This window comes from Schistocerca americana, chromosome 11, assembly GCF_021461395.2.
Source record: "Schistocerca americana isolate TAMUIC-IGC-003095 chromosome 11, iqSchAmer2.1, whole genome shotgun sequence".
Taxonomy (NCBI): Eukaryota; Metazoa; Arthropoda; class Insecta; order Orthoptera; family Acrididae; genus Schistocerca; species Schistocerca americana.
In genome coordinates this window covers 49,086,062-49,106,660 of record NC_060129.1, presented here as the reverse complement: position 1 = coordinate 49,106,660, position 20,599 = coordinate 49,086,062, and the positions used below count along the sequence as shown (strand labels likewise).

At 45.1% G+C, this 20,599-nt stretch overlaps 1 protein-coding gene across 2 annotated transcripts in view; it reads right to left on the bottom strand.

Moving 5' to 3' along the window:
- The window catches only part of LOC124554063, a 172,475-nt gene that overhangs the window by 94,267 nt on the left and 57,609 nt on the right, over positions 1-20,599 (bottom strand). For both annotated transcript variants that reach the window (XM_047128105.1, XM_047128104.1), the window contains exon 2: positions 18,525-18,686. In XM_047128105.1, coding sequence (XP_046984061.1) covers positions 18,525-18,686 — 162 coding nt within the window. The remainder of the gene's footprint in view (positions 1-18,524; positions 18,687-20,599) is intronic.

Here is a 20,599-nt window from a genome sequence, read left to right as displayed (position 1 = left end):
ATTGTCAAAGTTTTTCCTGTACTCTTCTACCACTTGCTTGCCAGGATTAGTAAGGGCATCTGTTGATGAATGTTAATAGTTTAGGTACACTGTTGCCTATGCAGGATTTGACTGTGTAACAGAATGGATTATGTTTCTAATATGTTGTAACTGTATACTGTATATGTGTCCAACATTTTAAAAATATTTCTCCAATTTGTCAGTTCCTTTTCGGCAAGTCCTCTTGTGGAACTCTACTTCTGCTTGTGTGTGTCACGCTACACCTAAGTAAACGTGGGCGCTTTTGTGTAGGGGAGCAGTCCACATTCAGGACCAGGTACGTACAGCTGCCATTCCTCAGACAGTGACGAGTGTAGCTGACGGCAGTGTGGGGGAGGCTTGGCTCGGATGACGACATCATGTATCTCCCCATCAACAAAGCCAAATCGCTTTCCCGAAAACAGGCTTGTCAGACAGCTTCTACGCCAACAGGTACACACATTGTGTGATCAAATGTATCCGGACACTCCCAAAAACGTACGCTTTTCATATTAGGTGCATTGTGCTACCAACTACTGCCACGTACTCCACAACAGCGACCTGAGTAGTCATTACACATCCTGAGGGAGCGGAATAGGGCGCTCTGCGGAACTCGCAGACTTCGAGCGTGGTCAGGTTATTGGGTATCACTTGTGTCATACAACTATATGGGAGATTTCCACACTCCTAAACGTCCCTAGGTGCACTGTTTCCGGTGTGATAGTGAAGTGGAAACGTGAAGGGACACGTACAGCACAAAACCGTACATGCCGAACTCATGTGTTCACTGACAGAGACCGCCGACAGTTTAAGAGGGTCGTAATGTGTAATAGGCAGACATCTATCCAGGCCATCACACAGGAACTGCAAACTGCATCAGTATCCACTAAAAGTATTATGACAGTTAACCAAGAGGTGAGAAAACGGATTTCATGGTCGAGTGGCTGCTCATAAGCAACAAATCACGCTGGTAAATGCCAAACGACGCCTTGCTTGGTGTAAGGACCATAAACATTGCACCATTGAACAGTGGAAAAACGTCGTGTGTAGTGATGAATCGCGGCACACAATGTGGCGATCCGACGGCGGGGTCTGAGTATAGTGAATGCCCGCCGAACATCATCGGCCAGCGTGTGTAGTTCCAACAGTGAAATTGGGGTGCGATGGTGTTACTGTGTGGTCGTGTTAATCACGGTGGGTGCTCGCACCCCTTGTTGTTTTACGTGGCACTATGACAGTACAGGCCTGCATTCATGTTTTAAGCACCTTCTTGTATCCCACTGTTGAAGAGCAATTCGGGGATGGCGATCTCATCTTTTAACACGATCCAGCACCTCTTCATAATGCACGGCCTGTGGCGGAATGGTTACACGACAATAACATCCCTGTAATGGACTGGCCTGCACAGCGTCCTGACCTGAATCCCACAGAACACCTTTGGATGTTTCGGAACGCCAACTTCGTGCCCAGTCCTCACCGACCGCCATCGATACCTCTATCAGTGCAGCACTCCGTGATGAATGAGCTGCTATTCCCCAAAAAACCTTCCGGCACCTGTTTGAACGTATGCTTGCGAGAGTGGAAGCTGTCATCAAGGCTAAGGGTGGGCCAACACCATATTGAATTCCAGTATTACTGATGTAGAGCGCCACAAATTTGTACGTCATTTTGCCGGCCGAAGTGGCCGTGCGGTTCCAGGCGCAGCAGTCTGGAACCGCGGGGCCGCTACGGTCGCAGGTTCGAATCCTGCCTCGGGTATGGAAGTGTGTGATGTCCTTGGGTTGGTTGGGTCTAAGTAGTTCTAAGTTCTAGGGGACTGATGACCTAAGATGTTAAGTCCCATGGTGCTCAGAGCCATTTGAACCATTATGTGCATGTGGCCCCCCTTGCATTTTCTGCAAGAAGATCAACTAATCTATCCTTCCTCCTCCTATTCGGGTGCAGGTCATGACTAGTGTAACCCCACCTCCCAATTGCATCAACAGGCACAGCACAGATATGAGATTCATTCTGGCAGCAGTAAACCCCCCCCCCCCCCCCACCAAGCTCTCTGTTAACACGGTTGACAACCGTATTAACCCAGGGTTGGTCATGGCGGTGCAAAACATCCACAAACCCCACACAAGTGTGAGCTGTTGCTGCTCCTATTACATCCATCTCACATCTAATATTACAGCCTGAATTGCTAGCCTGGCTGTTACCTGCTCCTCCTACTATAAGAACATGGTGCTCACCATCAAAATCTTAGCACATGTTCCCTAAGTTTTCTGTAACCTGGATAAGCTTAGCAGTAGGTTTCACAATGCTTGTGGCCTGGTACTCTGACTCCTAGGCTACAGTGTAGCAACCGGCCTACACCTCTCCCATGACTGCTACCCAACAGCAGGACTCTTCTCTTTCTGCTTGACTTTACACCCGACCTAGCATTACATTTGTTAGTAGTCCGCTGCACCCTACTTTGCTCATAAACTGTTTTAGGCTCTTTTACTTCAGGTAACAAATCAAACTGATTGCTCATTGGGATCTGAAAAGTGATTTTTGAGGTTTTCTCCTTCTGACTACGACTTGTTACTTGTTCCCAACTCCCATTGTCTCTTTCCCCTTCAGCCTGTCTAATTCGAAGTACACTATTTCTAGTTCTACCCGCAGGGCACAAATCTTTTTTCCCTGTTCCACGATTTTCTTGTCACGGCTACGTCAGCTACAACTCCATTGGCGAGCCTCATCCTGTCACTATAACAGATTCCCCGCTACAATCACCTACGTAAACCTACTGACAAACAGTCGGATCCCTGATTCACAGAATCAGTGATATATTTCGTTCCAAAGACGAATAAACAAGATATTAAGAAGGTGATCATAATGTTTTCGCTCATCAGTGCACACTGTTTTACATGTGGCGTGCTTGTCTAGTGTGAAAATTAGTAACCACTCTGCCATGTCCGTGCAGTAACCTCTGTGCGTGTGCACCATGCGATTGCTTTGTTGCTGAGTTACTACTGTTGTCAGAATGTCTGTTTGATTTGGTATGATGGTGCACTCCGATCCCAGCCATCTATTTGTCGCCAGTGCGCCTGCCGTGTGACGGGTGTGGGAGGAGATCTACCAGCCTGCCACCTGGTGCTAGCCAGTGCAGCCACTAACACATCTAGGTCAAGGACGTCGAGCGAGCAGCAAACGACATAATGCATTTACCCCTCTGATGGAGGATACATGTAATCCACCACATCATCCATTGATTCCTGGACCCCTTAATACAGCTTTTACCACATGCCACTATATTCTGAAGATACCAGCGTAGTGAAATATTGACCTATAGAGCGTCATGAACATGTATTGATATTAAAAGAGAATTTACAATTTTGGGAATTTGTGGTGAGGTCTTATGGGACCAAACTGCTGAGGTCATCGGTCCCTAAGCCTACACACTACTCAATCTAGCTTAAACTAACCTACGCTATGGACGACACACACACTCATGCCCGCGGGAGGACTCGAATCTCCAACGGGAGAGCCGCACAGACCGTGACAACACGCCTTAAACCGCGTTGCTACCCCGCGCGGCAGGAATTTATAATTGCTGAAGGTACTGTCGAGCCATATTCTAAATTCATCGCAACTTTTTGCTGGATTATTCCAATCTCTAAAGCTTCTACCCTCTCCATATCACCACGGAGTTAATCCCTGGTGCCTTAACAAATTACCTAACTCTCTAAAGATCGCTCTAGTACCATGGAGTTTATCCCTGAAGCCTTAAAAAATTACTCATCATCCTGTCCCTTCTGTAATCACTGTTTTCCAGATGCCTCTTTCTTCGTCCGTTCTGCAGAGAACGTCCACAATCCTTATCTTATGTCCACCTAATTTTCAAGATTCTTCTTTAGCACCACATCGCAAATGCTTCAGTTATCTTCTGTTAGAGTCCTCCCTGGGGACTGTGTGTGTGTATGTGTGTTTGTGTGTTGTCTTTAGCGTAAGTTAGTTTAAGTAGTGTGTAAGTCTAGGGACTGATGGCTTCAGCAGTTTGGTCCCATAGGAATTCACACACATTTGAACGTTTATCTTCTGTTCCAGTTTTCCCACTGTCAATGGTTCACTGTCATACAACGTTTTCGGAGATTTTTTCCCGACATTAAGGCTTATGTTTGACACCAGTATACTTCTCCTGGCCAGGAATACCCTCTTCGCCTGTGCCAGTCTGCTTTTTATATTCTTCTTGCTCCATTTGTCATGCGTCTATTTTGCTCATTTTCCTTTACGCTCAATCCATATTCTGCACTCATTGGTCTGCAGCTCGTGGTCTTCTGGCTAGCATTGCTGCCTCAAGGAGTCCCAGGTTCGATTCCTGGCTGGGTTGTGGGATTTTCTTTGCCTGGGGACTGGGTGTTTGTGTTGTCCTCAGCATTACATCATCATCTGTGGCAAGATTGGACTGTGGAAAGATTGGGACTTCGTACAGGCGCTGATAACCGTACCATTGAGCACCCCACAACCAAACAGCATCATTTTCATCTCAGATTGTTCATTTTATTCAACACATCCTGTAGTTTTTTCTCACTTTCATCCAGATAGCAATACCATCAGCGAATCTTATCATTGGTATAATTTCACCATGAAGTTTAATATTACTCTTTAACCTTCCTTTTATTTTCTTCATTGCTTCTTCGATGTATAGAATGAACAATAGGGCTGAAAAACTGCACCCCTATCTTAATTCCTTTCTTATCCTATTGTACCCTCGTGGTTTATGTACATATTGGATGTCACTCGTCTTTCCCTGTAGCTTCCTGTTACTTTTCTCTAGACTTCGAACATCTTGCATCATTTCACATAATCGGTTTTCTAGATTGACAAATCCTATGAGCGTTATCTTGATTATACTTCAGTCTTGCTTCCACTATCAAGCCCAAAAGCAGAACTGCCTCTCTGGTGATCTACGTTTCCCAAACCAAAACTGATCGTCATCTAACAGATCGTCAGTTTTCTTTTCCATTCTTTTGCATGTTGTTCATGCCAGCAGGTTGTATGCACAAGATGCATTTCCCTATTCAGATTTCCTAGCTACCCTACCATGTTCAAACTTCCGGCATTCGGCGCTCCGACACGTAGAACGTTATCCTTTCGTTGATTATTCCATCTTTTTCTCATAATCATCTCCCCCTTGACATCCCCTCCTGGATACCTGAACGGGGGACTTCAAATGGCTCTGAGCACTGTGGGACTTCACCTCTGAGTCCCCTAGAACTTAGAACTACTTAAACCTAAGGACATCACACACATCCATGCCCGAGGCAGGATTCGAACCTGCGACCGTAGCGGTCGCTCGGTTCCAGACTGCAGCGCCTAGAACCGTACGGCCAATACGGCCGGCAGTTCGGTATTAGATTTGAATTTTTTTTTTCCTTGAAATTCGCATTGCACATGAGGAATTCCACGTTGAAAACTTAAGAATTCCTTGGATGTGAGGATACAATTGCAGCGCCTTTTTTCGTTGGAACGAATATGGTATCTGTGAGCTGTGGCAATGTGTGGTTGAACCTCTCTACGTAGCGAGTACAAGAGGAAGTGCTCGTTAACACAGGTAGCACAGGACAGGTGGCGCGCCCGCAAACTACGAGCAGCACTGTCGCTTGAGAAATGAGAACCGTCGTGGTGCGTTTCTGTATAGGACCGTGTACTTTGTGTGCTTACTTTGTGGTCTTGCTAACGGTGTTGTGTCGGAAACATTGATGAGATCCAGTCTCCTGTTATGACTTCTCTCTATCCGTATTGAAATAAGGAGAAGAAGAAAAAAATCTACGTGTTAGTTGCAGCGTACAGACCCAGTTACAGAGAAAATAAAGGAAATATGTTTCAGATATATGAAGAACGGAGCTGAACTTTTTAAATCAGTGACAACAGTTCCTCCAAAAGACAGAGATATGAGTCGAAACTGATCAGTGTGCGGCTCATGATTCGCAGGAGAACTTCTTACAAAAACGAAAATGTTTATCGTCGGTGGTAAACAAGTTGAAATTACGTGACAAAAAGTATAGTGTCTAAAAGCCGGAGTTGTTCCCCGGTTATTTCCTTGTTTGCCGTAATATCTTTTTAAGATATTACTGAAAAGAAAATTGCCAGTAAAGCACTCACAAAAAGGCCAGAATATTGTAAAGGAGAGAAAGTTGTGATGTGCGCCAGTGTTTCTTCAGTCGAGGAAAATATACAGAACAAATCAATGCCGGACGCAGCAATAATTTCAGTGAAAAGAACACACACGTGTAAGAAACTGGAAATTGTGTGATTATGTGAGGATATGGGAACAGAGAATTCCAAAATAACTCTACTGCAAAAGCTGCTCACTTCTTAAAAACATAAGACGAGTGAATGAGACTTGTACAATTTATGTCATTCTAAACTCAGTAAGAAGCATAGCTGACACATGGTAAGTGATAAATAATAGCTCACTTTAGTATGATAATGTATTTGTTATTGACATCCTACTTTTGAAAACTAAGTCGTCCAAAGGATACATATATTGCTTTTATCACGGATTGTTGCCACTTCCTTACGAAATAACTCAGAAATTTACTAAACAGTCTCAAATAGGCAAACGTAATTAATACATATTCATTGGAAGCAACTGGGAATTATTACAAGATAAAAATAAACGCATAGGTACGCTGCTTTTTCACGAAAATAAGTTCCAATAAAAACTGCCGTTCAGTTGAACTTGGCTGAAACTGAACTATTCCGTTAATTTAGGGAAATATAATCCAGACGATTCTAAGGGTAAACTTTCAAATCACGCCTTTCTGCTCCGTGGCTCGAATCAACTTTTCGCAGTGTATGTAAGCCGCAACACAACTTCTCGAGCAACGTGGAACAAGAATTAGTGCATTCTCTTCTGATGACAGTCATCCGAATAAAAAGGTCTGGTGGTGTCTTGGAACTGATGGCATAAAAAATAACGTGTTTTATACCAAATCCAATTGACGAAATCAGAATGTGGTAATTTTCACACACCATTTATGTAATAAAATGCGTAAGAATGAATTTTTGTGATAAAAGAAATATACTCCTTAATGACAAGTGTGTCACTCATAACTTTGTCAAGGAACTGATCGCAAGGATAATTGTCCTGAATTCATGAAATTGAGAATTTGCCACAAATTAACTTGAACTCAGTTGCATCTGACGCCATTTCAACGAAGCAACTTAGATTAGCTTTGCATTGCTCAGTAACTCAGTAGCCAATGGCAAAATATTGTCGAGGGGAAAATAAGCCACAGGATTAGATGGCATCGAGTCAACAAATCTAAACTGCTTAATCGTTACATAAAGGCCTCAAAAAATGTCGAAGTCTTCCTGGAAACTAATCAAAACTACCTGGCAACTGATGTCCGCTGAGGTACGTTAATTAAACCCACATATTTTACATTCAGTTATATAAGATCCGGTTTGTTAACCGTGTTCGTGCATTGAAATTGCCATGGGTTACAAGCGGAGCAGCTAACATCTCGCGGCAGAACCGGTCAACTAGAGGAGCCAACACACTTTCTCTTCTTCTCCCTATGCTCTCTGGCGGCGGAACCGGTCAACTAGAGGAGTCAACACACTTTCTCTTCTTCTCCCTATGCTCTCTCGCGACGGAACCGGTCAACTAGAGGAGTCAACACACTTCCTCTTTTTCTCCCTAAGCTCTCTCGCGGCGGAACCGGTCAACTAGAGGAGTCAACACACTTTCTCTTCTTTTCCCTACGCTCTCTTGTGGCGGAACCAGTCAACTAGAGGAGTCAACACACTTTCTCTTCTTCTCCCTACGCTCTCTTGCGGCGGAACCGGTCAACTAGAGGAGTCAACACACTTTCTCTTCTTCTCCCTATGCTCTCTCGCGGCGGAACCGGTCAACTAGAGGAGTCAACACACTTTCTCTTCTTCTCCCTATGCTCTCTCGCGACGGAACCGGTCAACTAGAGGAGTCAACACACTTTCTCTTCTACTCGCCATGCTCTCTGGTATCCATGACCAGATACGATGCTGCTTGTTTGGAGAGCGCACCGCGGGGCAGTCGTGGGCTGTCGCTTGGAGTTGGCCAGAGCCGTTAAAGACACCATACTTCATTACAGAGGCGCCACAGTAAGTGCTCAGGCTCTGTACGTGAGTACTGCTTAATGTCGACGCTAGTGTTGGAAACGTCATCACAGACTGAACCGTTTCAGAACCCTAAGTGTTATTAGAATCTTGCAGCATGAGTTCATTATTCTGAAAGGGCATGAATAAAAAAAATATGTTGCGTGCTAGTGTGCTGTGCTTTCAGAATTTCATCGAACGATTATTAAACAATCTGCTTGCAACCTGAAGAAAGAAGAGGTACAAGCTATCAAGAGGCTTAAGGCCAACAGTAGTATATTGTTACTGCCTGCCGATAATGGAAATGCAACCGTCGTAATGAACACCGAAGATTATGAGCTGACGATCCGGGACCTCTTAGGTCCCACGTCGTACCGAAAACTAAGCGCATATCCGACACAGCGTATCACATGGAACACGGATCGGTTAATCAAGGCATCTTCTCTGCCGGCGTACATACAGAGGAAGCTGCGCAACACAGAAGTTCTACTGTCTCAGCTGTGTGGATAACTTTCCACTGCCGGCCAGAGTGGCCGAGCGGTTCTAGGCGCTACAGTCTGGAACCGCGCGACCGCTACGGTCGCAGGTTCGAATCCTGCCTCGGGAATGGATGTGGGTGATGTCCTTAGGTTAGTTAGGTTTAAGTAGTTCTAAGTTCTATGGGACTGATGACCTTAGCAGTTAAGTCCCATAGTGCTCAGAGCCATTTGAACCATTTAACTTTCAACTGAGACCTATTGTTAGCGCTCCTGGGTGAGCGACGTATAAACTGGCGAAAAACTTGGCCTCTCTGCTCCAGCCGCAAGTGGTGAAAACTGACAAACATAGTGCTCAGAGCCATTTGAACCATTTAACTTTCAACTGAGACCTATTGTTAGCGCTCCTGGGTGAGCGACGTATAAACTGGCGAAAAACTTGGCCTCTCTGCTCCAGCCGCAAGTGGTGAAGACTGACACATACATAAAGGACTCAGGAAAAAAAAACTAGTTAAACCTAACTAACCTAAGAACATCACACACATCCATGCCCGAGGCAGGATTCGAACCTGCCACCGTAGTGCCTAGAACCGCTCGGCCACACCGGCCGGCGACTCAGGACATTTCATTAAGAAGCTGAAGAAACTAAAACATGCACCGAACGACATCCTGGTCAGATACGATGTTGTTTCTTTGTTTACTATATGGAGCACATCAGTCCCATTTTCACGCAAGACGTCGCCAAGCTCTTTCATGCGTGTCTCACCGCGATCTATTTCACGTGGAATGGCAACCTCTATGAACAGCAGCAACGCGTCGCCGTGGGTAGCCATCTTAGTTCAGTGGTGGCCAGCTTCTTCATGGAACAATTCGAAGCACAGGCACTAGATTGGCGCCTTGTAAAGTGCGGTACAGACACGTAGTTCATACCTTTGATGCGCGGAACCATGGTTACAAACAGCTTCCTAAGACACTTGAACAGCCTCCACGCCAGCATAAAATTTACCAGGGAAGCAGAAAAGGACCAACACCTACAATTTCTAGACGTGCTGGGCACTAGCGACGGTGGAAACGTGGGAGACGAGGTGTATCGAAAACTGACGCTCACGGACCGCTACCTGCACAAACTGTCAAACCACCACCCTAGCCAGAAAAGAGGCATGATAAATACGCTTGTTACTGCCACACATTCCCAGAGTGAGGGACAGTATCGGCCGTATATTGCGAAACACGGCGTAAAGACTATTTACGTACCGTCAAAGAAGATCAAAGAGTGTCTCAAATCGGCAAAGGAGAAAGGACCCACTTGCAATGTCGGGAATATACCGCATACAGTGAACATGCGGAAAAGTTTATGTCGGAATGAGTGGACGATCAATCAACACCAGGATCACACAACATAAATGACATTGGAGGCTCGGAAAGAAATCGGCCGTGGCAGATCTCGCGCTGTTTGAGACCGACCACGTAGTAAAGTTCGCCGACACGGAAGTTCTGGCTGTAGAGAAGAACTATCACACCCGCTTGTTCATAGAAGCTGTGGAAATACACAAACACGAGAATAGCTTCAGCAAGAAAGAAGAAAGCATCAAGGTAAGCGGATTCTGGACTCTCGTGCTGCAACGATGTCGGGAAAAATCATCAGACTAACGTCGGCCAAAGACCCGAGACAGAAGACCACAGGCAGTTCGTAAATTTTATTAACTAGCCTACATGTCGTCGTCCAAAAGGAGAGGTGCTGTTCTTAGAGAAATGGGGCAAAAAAAAAGGAGGAATCGCAAGAAGCTGTAAAATTGCTTTAAAGGAAGAACAAGTCTCACAACTTAAGGCCTTTTCACGACCGTGGACTGTCAAATTAAGTTTTATGGATGTGGTCACTTCAAACGTCTAGGCTAATACGCCGTGCTAGATATATAAAACTTTCTCCTAACATTTCCTCTCCGACTCCCTTGGCGGGGTGGCTCTTAGTCCGGCTGTGGCCGATTTGTTTACAGGGAATTTTGAGCAACGGGCGTTGCACGCTGCCAGTAAAAGACCAGCACGGTGGTACCGTTACGTCGACGATACTTTCGTAGTGTGAACGCACGGTGCAGAGGAATTGTATGCCTTCCTGAGGCATCTCAAGAGTATGAACCCGAAACTACAATTTAGTAAGGAGACGGAGAATAATGGCCAACTGACTTGCTTATCAAGTGAGGATACGGGACGTTGCGCTATAGGGTGCACGAAAAAGCCACGCACACTGACCATTACCTGCACAAAGATTCTGACCACCACCCCAACCAAAAAGAGGTATGATTAAAACCTTGGTGGTCAGGGTGGACAAAACTTGTGAACCGACTTATTTAAAAGATGAACTTGAAATCTATGGTCGACATTCAAGAAAGATGGTTATTGGAACAAGGAGATAGATCGAGCACTTCGCAATAGGGAGAGAATCAGGATGGACGAGGACCAACGGTCACCCAAAGGGAAAGTTATCCTTCCGTTCATCAGTATGATTACAGATCGCATTGGGAAAGTGTTGAGCAAGTATAGTGTGGAAACTGGATCTGTTGATAAAATATCGATATAACGATATTTCTTCCAAAAATATCGATAAGTATAGGTGATATGTATTCCACGATATATAGACATCAAAATGGTGATATCGAGTGCCGATGTGTGAAGGACTGTTACGGCTTTTGAGGTATCATGACATACAGTCTCTCTCTTTGACTGTGTGAAGCAAGCATATGTGGTACACGCGGAGAAGTATGTCCGATAGCACCAGGTGGAGGGGGGGGGGATGTTTGCAGTGTGAATTGAATGACAAGACTTTCAATGTGAAGAAACAGTACACCAGTTGCATTAAAAATCAATTTTTAGCGCAACTAGTGTGTTATTTCTTCGATTCGCCATTCTAAAACAGTTGCTGAAAAGGATGAACAAAAATATAAATTCCGCGCGGGATTAGCCGAGCGGTCTAGGGGATGCAGTCACGGACTGTACGGCTGGCCCCGGCGGAGGTTCGAGTCCTCCCTCGGGCATGGGTGTTTGTCCTTTGAATAATTTAGGTTAAGTAGTGTGTAAGCTTAGAGACTGATGACCTTAGCAGTTAAGTCCCATAAGATTTCACACACATTTGCACATTTGAAAAACATAAATGACTAGATTGGTCTCTGCGGTGGGCAGATACGTGTGAGGGGAAATGTTGACGGAACCGGCGCTTGGCGCTACCAACAGAAACTGTAGCTTTTAGCTACACCACGTGGTTTTGACACAAGTGCTACGTCGCTGGCGTTGGCAGAAACGAAAAAAAAAGCGTGGAAGTCGACATGAAGTGTTCCGGACAAATCCGATGCGTGACGAAACGGAACGAAGGATCCATCTGACGCCTCAAATTGTTCCACTTACTTGCAGTTACCATTGTTAGCAAAGGGGTTATCACCAGGCGTGAACGTGCACCGTTTCCCTTTCAATTCTTGCTCGAAGGGGGATAGGAAGGCTGATAGTGTGTATCTAGTAATAAATCAATACATAAATATACAGCTCTAAGACCGGCAGCATATATACAATGTGAAGCCCGTACGTCGATATTTTTTGTTGTCCATATAAATCAATATTTTTTCTCGGTGTACCGAGAGCCGGTATTGTTACTTTGTTAAATATTGATATATCAGACTCCTGATATTTTAAAAATACCAACAAGCCTGATGTAAACTACCTTCAGACCCACCAGTAAAACAAAAGGATTTTTTTAAGATCGACAAAAGATATACGACATCCTTTGACTACACCCTGTGTATATCATATTCCTTGTAATTGGGGTCGGGTTTATATAGGTAACACAGAAGGAAGTTTCATAAGCTGCTACATGGTCACGAATATAAACAGTGATCCAGGTACTGTCAAATGTTTTTTATTCCAGTCTTTGACCACGATATAAAGTCTTTCGACAGTGACCGATTTCAATCAGTAATGACTAGCGGGCAGTCTATCTTTCAAAACAATACAGTACTTCCTATCACGATATACTCTGATACAAACTGGGAATGTACAGATAAAATAAGGTGAAACATACCTGTTCTACACCGTGTCCTAATGTGTTAAAACCGTAGTCGCATCATCAAAACATATAAATACACTAAGCAAAGCATCGTCACGTAGAATTAAAATATGGTGTAAAATAGGCCACATCGCCCACACAGTCTGATCTCACACCGCTTGCCTTTTACCTGTGGGGTCATTTAAAGCAGCTCGTATATGCAGAGAAAATTAAAAACTGACTATCATCTCGAAGAAACGTGTGCCAACATTTCTGCAGAAATCCTTCTGCGGGTGCATGACGATAGGATTCAGCGCCTTGAAATGAGCGTTGACCGAAAGGGACATCGTGCTGAACACATTCAATGACTGTTTTTTTATGGAGAACAGTCCCCCTCGTAATTCCAAGAAAAATGTGTTATAACTTTAGAACCATAAGTGCTACTTCGAATTTGTTTGAGGAATGTGCCTGTCGGAAAATGCTGATGTTACTTGATATATCACGTAACCGTCTTTCGATTTAAAAATACCGACTTCGATTCAAAATAGCCGATTGCAAGATGGCCCTCACCATATCTTAGCGCAATGTTCGGGTCTCTCCATTCCTGCAGGGTTTTCCACATAGAGGGGTGTACTGCGACTTTTGGCTCGCCCTGCACTTCCAGCGTCCTCCTCCTTCTGCTCCTGTTTTATCATGGTCTTAATCAGAAAAGCAATACAATGGTCAGGGCCACAGTCTATTCCTGTTTTTAACCTTACATCTTGCACCTTAATTACCCGGTGCCTCAGCACTCTTACACATTCAATAATGGATTTTAGGTCCCTTGACCGATTGAGCCAAGTGTATTTATGTATATCTCTGTGCTGGCATGGGGCATTCATATGAGCACTCTTCTGAACCGTACACAAGTTAATCAGCCTCATTCCGTTACCGTTCTCTACAGCTTAATCATTTAATCTTTTCCCATTTCACCCACTTAAGTCCGTCATTATTAATAATTTGCTTCCATCTGGAAATTCGTCAACCACTTCTTGCAAGCCGTTGAATAAACTCGTCTTCATCTCATCAGTTGCTGCTTTGTTAGGGTCACACACAAATTAATTCCAGTTTTTGTTCCTGACTGTCCTTCATTCTCTTCCTTCCAATTAATTATTGCATGTTTCCATTCTCGTTTATAAGAACTGCTTCTTATGATTTGGTCTTTCCACTTCGCCCCAAAACCAAAGTCAGTTTGCAGTTACTTCTTGTCCAGATCGTCTCATTGTCGTTCCTCTTATTACCGGGATATCCATTTAATTACCACTAAATGACGTTAAGTCAACTTTCATATCTATATTAATTACGTTTATACTGTGTGATCAAAAGTATCCGGACACCTGGCAGAAAATGACTTACAAGTTCGTGGCGCCCTCCATCGGCAATGATGGAATTCAGTATGGTGTTGGTCCACCCTTATCCTTGATGACAGCTTCCACTCTCGCAGGCATACGTTCAGATGCTGGAATATTTGTTGGGGAATGGCAGCCCATTCTTCACGGAGTGCAGAACTGAGGAGAGGTTGTAATTAACCTATTTCTACGGGTTATAACGTTAAGATTAGGGTCGCCACCGAGTCCAACCATACAACTAATCAAAGGTTTAACTCAGTCGGAAAATAAATTAATTCGATCACAGAGCAAAAAGTCATAAAAATGCATACGTCGTGATATCGCTCATAGGGGAAGCGATGTAATTAATAGTATTGCCCGTGCACTGTTCACGAGAATCAACCATTTAAAATAAAATAGCACATGTAAGAACACTGTGCAGTAGATCAGCTCCCAGCAACACACCTGAAGATAAGACTTAATCTAAGGCATTTGTTTTAAAATAAAGGGATAAACTAACCACTGGACCTGTGCTTAGGTGCAAAAATGTAACCACGGAGCACAAGATAAAACTGTAGATAAAATCATTTAATCCCAAGATATGGATGTGAGGCATGTACACAATTCCTGGTAACATTAATTCCTAAAACATTAAAGAAAAGCATTCACCGTTATAATCTACACCTAAAATCATTGGTGTGAATCATTCATACAACTGCTGTTGCCTGATAACTGATCGCAATAATTCGTGAAACGGTACACGTTTCGCAGTACACCCGCATGCCCGCGTGGTTTGTATAGACGCAATTTCTAGGTATCGTGGCAAAGTTGTAACAATATCACATCACACAATTATGAAGAGTTAACATTCTTTAAAACAAACATGATATCGGACAGTTAGTGATGACGCCGACCGCGGTGGTCTCGCGGTTCTAGGCGCGCAGTCCGGAACCGCGCAACTGCTACGGTCGCAGGTTCGAATCCTGCCTCGGGCATGGATGTGTGTGATGTCCTTAGGTTAGTTAGGTTTAACTAGTTCTAAGTTCTAGGGGACTGATGACCTAAGATGTTAAGTCCCATAGTGCTCAGAGCCATTTGAACCATTTTTTTTTAGTGATGACGGTAGCCCGACAAACTCAACCACGTGGTTGGCCCCCCACGGACGAAAGATACATAAAGCAAGGAAATTTTAAGAGAAGGTGAAGCTATTAATATTTAGGAAAATAAAAGCTCATACAGGCACAGCTGAAGGCAAACAGACTTTCATACAGAAGCGAGTGCTCACTTCCCATCGACACCTTTGTGTGGCGCTCTTCCGGCGGATCCATTTACTAAAAGAAAAATCCGCCCTAGTTTTGCATTCCTTGCTACGACAAGGCAAAGCAATCTTTCAGAGTTGAAAAGCGAGACCAAAAGCTAACAGCTCTCGTCTCGCCAAGTAACAACGCACCACGCGGTCAGTCTAACTCACCCTTCTTCGACTGGAGCACAGCTGTGGACGCTTCCCGTACCGGCGGCAGACTGCCTCGCTTTTTCTTCTCCAGCCTCTTCCACCCTCCGCGTGGCTCGGAAAACCCAAAGACGCCATTTCCGCTACCAACCTAACGCAGGTGGATTTCTCACAAGTAGCGCAAACCACTTTGCCTACTTGACCACTACGAGAGTTGGCTTTCTGTACAACTGCTGCTGAATCTGTATGACTATCGCAGACTTTCTGCAGCAGACTACGCCACCCTCTAGCAACGACACATAAACACAGTCATTCAAGCACAGCACTATGAGAGTTATAAACAAGGAACAGAAAGAGAAATGCTAGAGAAAATGGGCTACCGGACTAATGAAGGTATCGATGTCGGTTGATGAGGCCTGGCACGAAGACGGCGTTCTATAGGATTGTGGTTAGGAGTCAATGTAGGCCAGTCTATTACAAGAAATTTACTGTCATGTAACCACTCCGCCATAGGCCGTGCTTTATAAATAGGTGCTCGATCGTGTTGAAAGACGCAATCGCCATTCCCGAATTTCTCTTCAACAGTGGGAAGCAAGAAGGTGCTTAAAACATCAATGCAGGCCTGTGCTGTGATACTGCCACGGAAAACAATGGGTACCAGCCCCCTCCATTATAAACACGACCACACCATAACACCACCGCCTCCAAATATTAATGTTGGCACTACATACGACAGGCCGCTGTGGCCGAGCGGTTCTAGGCGCTTCAGTCTGGAACCGCGCGACCGCTTCGGTAGCAGGTTCGAACCCTACCTCGGGCATTGATGTGTGTGATGTCCTTAGGATAGTTAGGTTTAAGTAGTTCTAAGTTCTAGGGGACTGATGACCTCAGAAGTTAAGTCCCATAGTGCTCAGAGCCATTTGAACCACACGCTGGCAGAAGACGCTGGAGGAAACTGACAACATGAATCCTTAAGGGCTGTGCATAAATCCGTAAAATTACTAGGGGGTGGAAATCTCTTCTGAACAGCACGTTGCAAGGCAGTCCAGATATTTAGGGAGTTTGGTGGCCAACGCAAGTGTTTAAACTGAGAAGATTGTTCCTGGGACCACTCTGCAGCAATTCTGGACGTGTGGGGTGTCGCATTGTCCTGCTGGAATTGCCCATGTTCGTAGGAATACACAATTGACATGAATGGATGCAGGTGGTCAGACAGGATGCTTACGTGCGCTTCAGCTGTCAGAGTCGTATCTAGTCGTATCCGGAGTCCCACATGACTTCAACTGCACACGGTCCAGACCATTACATAGCCTCCACCAGCTTCAACTGTCCCCTGCTGACATACAGGTTCCATGGATTCACGAGGTTGTCTCCATAGCCATACACGTCCATCCGCTCGATACAATTCCAAACGGTACTCGTCCGTACAGGCGTCATGTTTCCAGTCACCAACGATCCACTGTCGGTGTTGACGGGCCAGGCGAGGCGTAAAGGTTTGTGTCGTGTGGTGATCAAGGGTACACGAGTGGGTCTTCGGCTCCGTAAGCCCATATCGATGATGTTCCGTTGAATGGTTCGCATGCTGACACTTGTTGATGGGCCAGCATTAAAATCTGCAGCAAGATACGGAAGGGTTGCGCTTCTGTCACGTTGAACGATTCTCTTCAGTCGGCGTTGGTACTGTTCTTGCGGGATCTTTTTCAGGCGGCAGCGATGTCGGAGATTTGATGTTTTACCGGATTCCAGATATACACGGTACACTCGTGAAATGGTCATCCGGGAAAATCCCCACTTCATCGCTACCTCGGAGATGCTGTGTACCATCGCTCATGCCCCAACTATAACGCGACCTTCAAACTCACTTAAATCTTGATATCCTGCCAAAGCAACAGTAACCGACCTAGGGACCAATGACCGTAGCACCAACCAGTAACCGACCTAGTAACTGCGCCAGACACTTGTTGTCTTATACAGGCGTTGCCGACCGCAGCGCCTATTCTGCCTTTTTACATATCTCTGCATTTGAATACGCAAGCCTATATCAGTTTCTTTGGCGCTTCACTGTATGTTATGGGAAATATTTCAGATCCTGTCATATTAAATGACAAATGTGTCATTGCTATGTAAGAGCATAATGTAAGTAGACTTATATTACTGCTATATATGTACAGTTATCATTTTGTAGAAATATATGTACATACAATCGTTTGTTCCTGTGTATCAAATGCCACTGGTGATGTGTTATTAACCCGAAAAACCGATTTTGGCAAATAAAATAGTTCTAATGCACATCATGGTCTATTGAAGACGTCTTTCTATAAACTTTGTTTCCTCTTTATTAGACGTGACGTATTTCTTATTTGGCTAAGAAATTACGAGTTCCGCGTTAAGACGGCAAACCACTTCAAGATCAAACCAGACAGGTGTTGTAACTACTCCGAAAATAGTGCAACGTCGTCGTGCAACTGCGATTCTACCTGGATAAATTGCTACAGTTGCATTAAAAAGAAAAGGAAAAAACGTCGATATCTATTTCTCTGTAATTAAACTAAACTCTGCCCGAACTGGTCATAAAGCCCCAACGGTACCGGCTGGTCGCCGTGTCATCCTCGGCCAACAGGCCTCACTGTATGCGGATATGCAGGACCATGTGGTCAGCACGCAGCTCTCCAGATTAAGAGACCCGAACCGCTACTTCTCATTCAAGTACCCCCTCAATTGGCCTCGAAAGGGCTGAGTGGACCCCGCTTGCCAACAGCGTTCGGTAGACCGGATGGTCACCCATCCAAGTGCTAGCCCAGCTCGACAGCGCTTAACTTCGGTGATGTGAGGGGAAGCGGTGCTACCACTGACTCTTGTGTAAGTAATTAGCAATGAAATTACGCTAAGTGCCGCTTAGTGAGTGCTTCCTCACAGTTCACCCAGTGGAAACGATATTACGACATTGTAAACGGCTTCGGAAGCAGGTGAGGTGCAGAGCTTAGCCTAATCGCCCCTTGCATCGGAAGACACGTGTGTGCTCCAGAGCTGAGCGACGCAGCACACAGGGAGCCGCGCTGCCGCCGAGCGCTCACCTCGCAGTCGTCCGCCAGGTAGTCGTAGGTGGTGGTGAACTCCCCCGTGTAGGCCGTCTCGTTGGCAGCCTCGTCCAAGATCAGCGACACGTTCACCAGCATCCCCGGGTATTCCCCGTCGTCGCAGGCGCCAAAGTCCACGGCCTTCATAGCGTACGGCCCCTGCCGGGCACAAACAATACATTGCGAGGGGTCTTCAGGCACTCGTGTCGACACAACGAATGTTGTCCTGAAACCAAGTGCTGACAAAACGATACGTTGGTGCTTCATCTGCACTAATATATAGGATGATTTCTGCACCATGTACAAGCTCTACGGGTTGAGTGACGAGAGGATACAGACCAGAAAAGGTCTGATTAACTTATGCCCGGAAGTGTATGGATTGTATGCTAGAGGCCATTTATTCAACCGTACGAGGGTCGTTCAATAAGTAATGCCCTACATTTCTTTTCTCACAACATATTTGTTGTTAAGAGTCAGAATTTGGTGACACTAACACAGTGATTATAATTAAACTTTCAAAACGCGGTAGAAATAACACCTCTGGTCACAATTACGTCAATTTGCAACGGAATATTATCGGAAAAGGAGCAAAACGTACGGCAGAAGAAGAAAAATTGTGTAAAGATTGATCAGTAGATGGCGCTGTATGTGTCAGAATACGTAAATGAAAACACCTGCCATGCGCACGACCCAGTGAAGTTGGTATAAACACGCCGGGTACACGGCTTTTCCTCCTTCCGCATCTGCAACGTTCGCCGTGACTGTCTCAGTGCAGGATCGCGCTCTACTTGTAAAGCTGCATTACAAGAACGATGGCTGTGCACACGTCGCTCTGCAGAAGCCACAGCAGTGCAGGAGGAGGCGAGTGGCGGAGTGCAAACGTGTGGTGCACGGAGAACTGCCAGAACGTTGGGCGTACCCGTGAGCACGGCGCGTAAAATCCTACGAAACATTCTTCCTTGCTATCCATTCAGAATTTCCCACGTGCCCGAGTTTCTTCCTGTTGACCTGCCAGCAAGAGAGACCTTTGCTTTAGAATTTCTTGCTCGCACGGAAGTGGGCAATGATTGACCGTGGAAGATTTTGTGGACAGACGAAGCCCACTTTCATCAGACAGGACATGTCAGTACACAGAATTGTCGAATATGGGCAACGGAAAATCCACACGCAAACCAACCAGTACCACTTCATGCTGAAAAGGTCTCTGTGTGGTGCGGGTTTACGGCATCGGTTTTTCATAGGGCCATAATTTTTGGAAGAGACAGGTGCTTCCGGTCCTGTTACCTGTACCGTCACTGCTAAGCACTACGCGTGTCTTTCGCGCAACCACTTCATACCAGCTCTCCAACAGCGTGGATCTGTGGACGAAATCATTTTTATACAAGATGGCGCACCTCCGCACACTGAAAATCCAATTAAGCAGCTGCTGAAGCGCCATTTCGGAAATGCTAGAATTATCAGCCGCCATTTCCTTACAGCCTGGCCGTCTCTATCACCTGATCTTGATCCGTGTGACTTCTGGGTGTGGGGCTGTCTGAAAGATGTTGCGTTCAGTGTTCCGACTGCAAACTTAGCTACATTTACGAGACACATTGCGCAACACATTCTGAACGTGACCCCGGAAACACTTTGAAGAGCTGTGGAACATGCTGTTTCTCGATTTCAACTGAAACGGTGGACAGCATATTGAACACGTTTTGCACCAGTCACAAGGAAATTAATAATCCGATTTCATTATGATTGGTGCTGTTTATGCGGTTATTGTCCTCAGGACAATTAAAAACTGATTTTTCCCAATCCATGTGATATGACCTTGCCTTGGTGGATGGGCTTACGTAATGAACAGTATGACACCTATACACCCATGCACATTGAGCAGTACAGATTGTTTGACGTCAAACGTACACCTAAGGCTTTGTTGTATGATTCATTTGTAGTCAACCTCTATTAAACAATGACTCTTACAGCGCCATCTATTGCTACATTCTGTAACTATTTATTTTTCTTCTACGATAGATTTTCCCCCTTCTCCGTTAATATTCCGTTGCAATTTGATTTTATTCTGAGCAGTG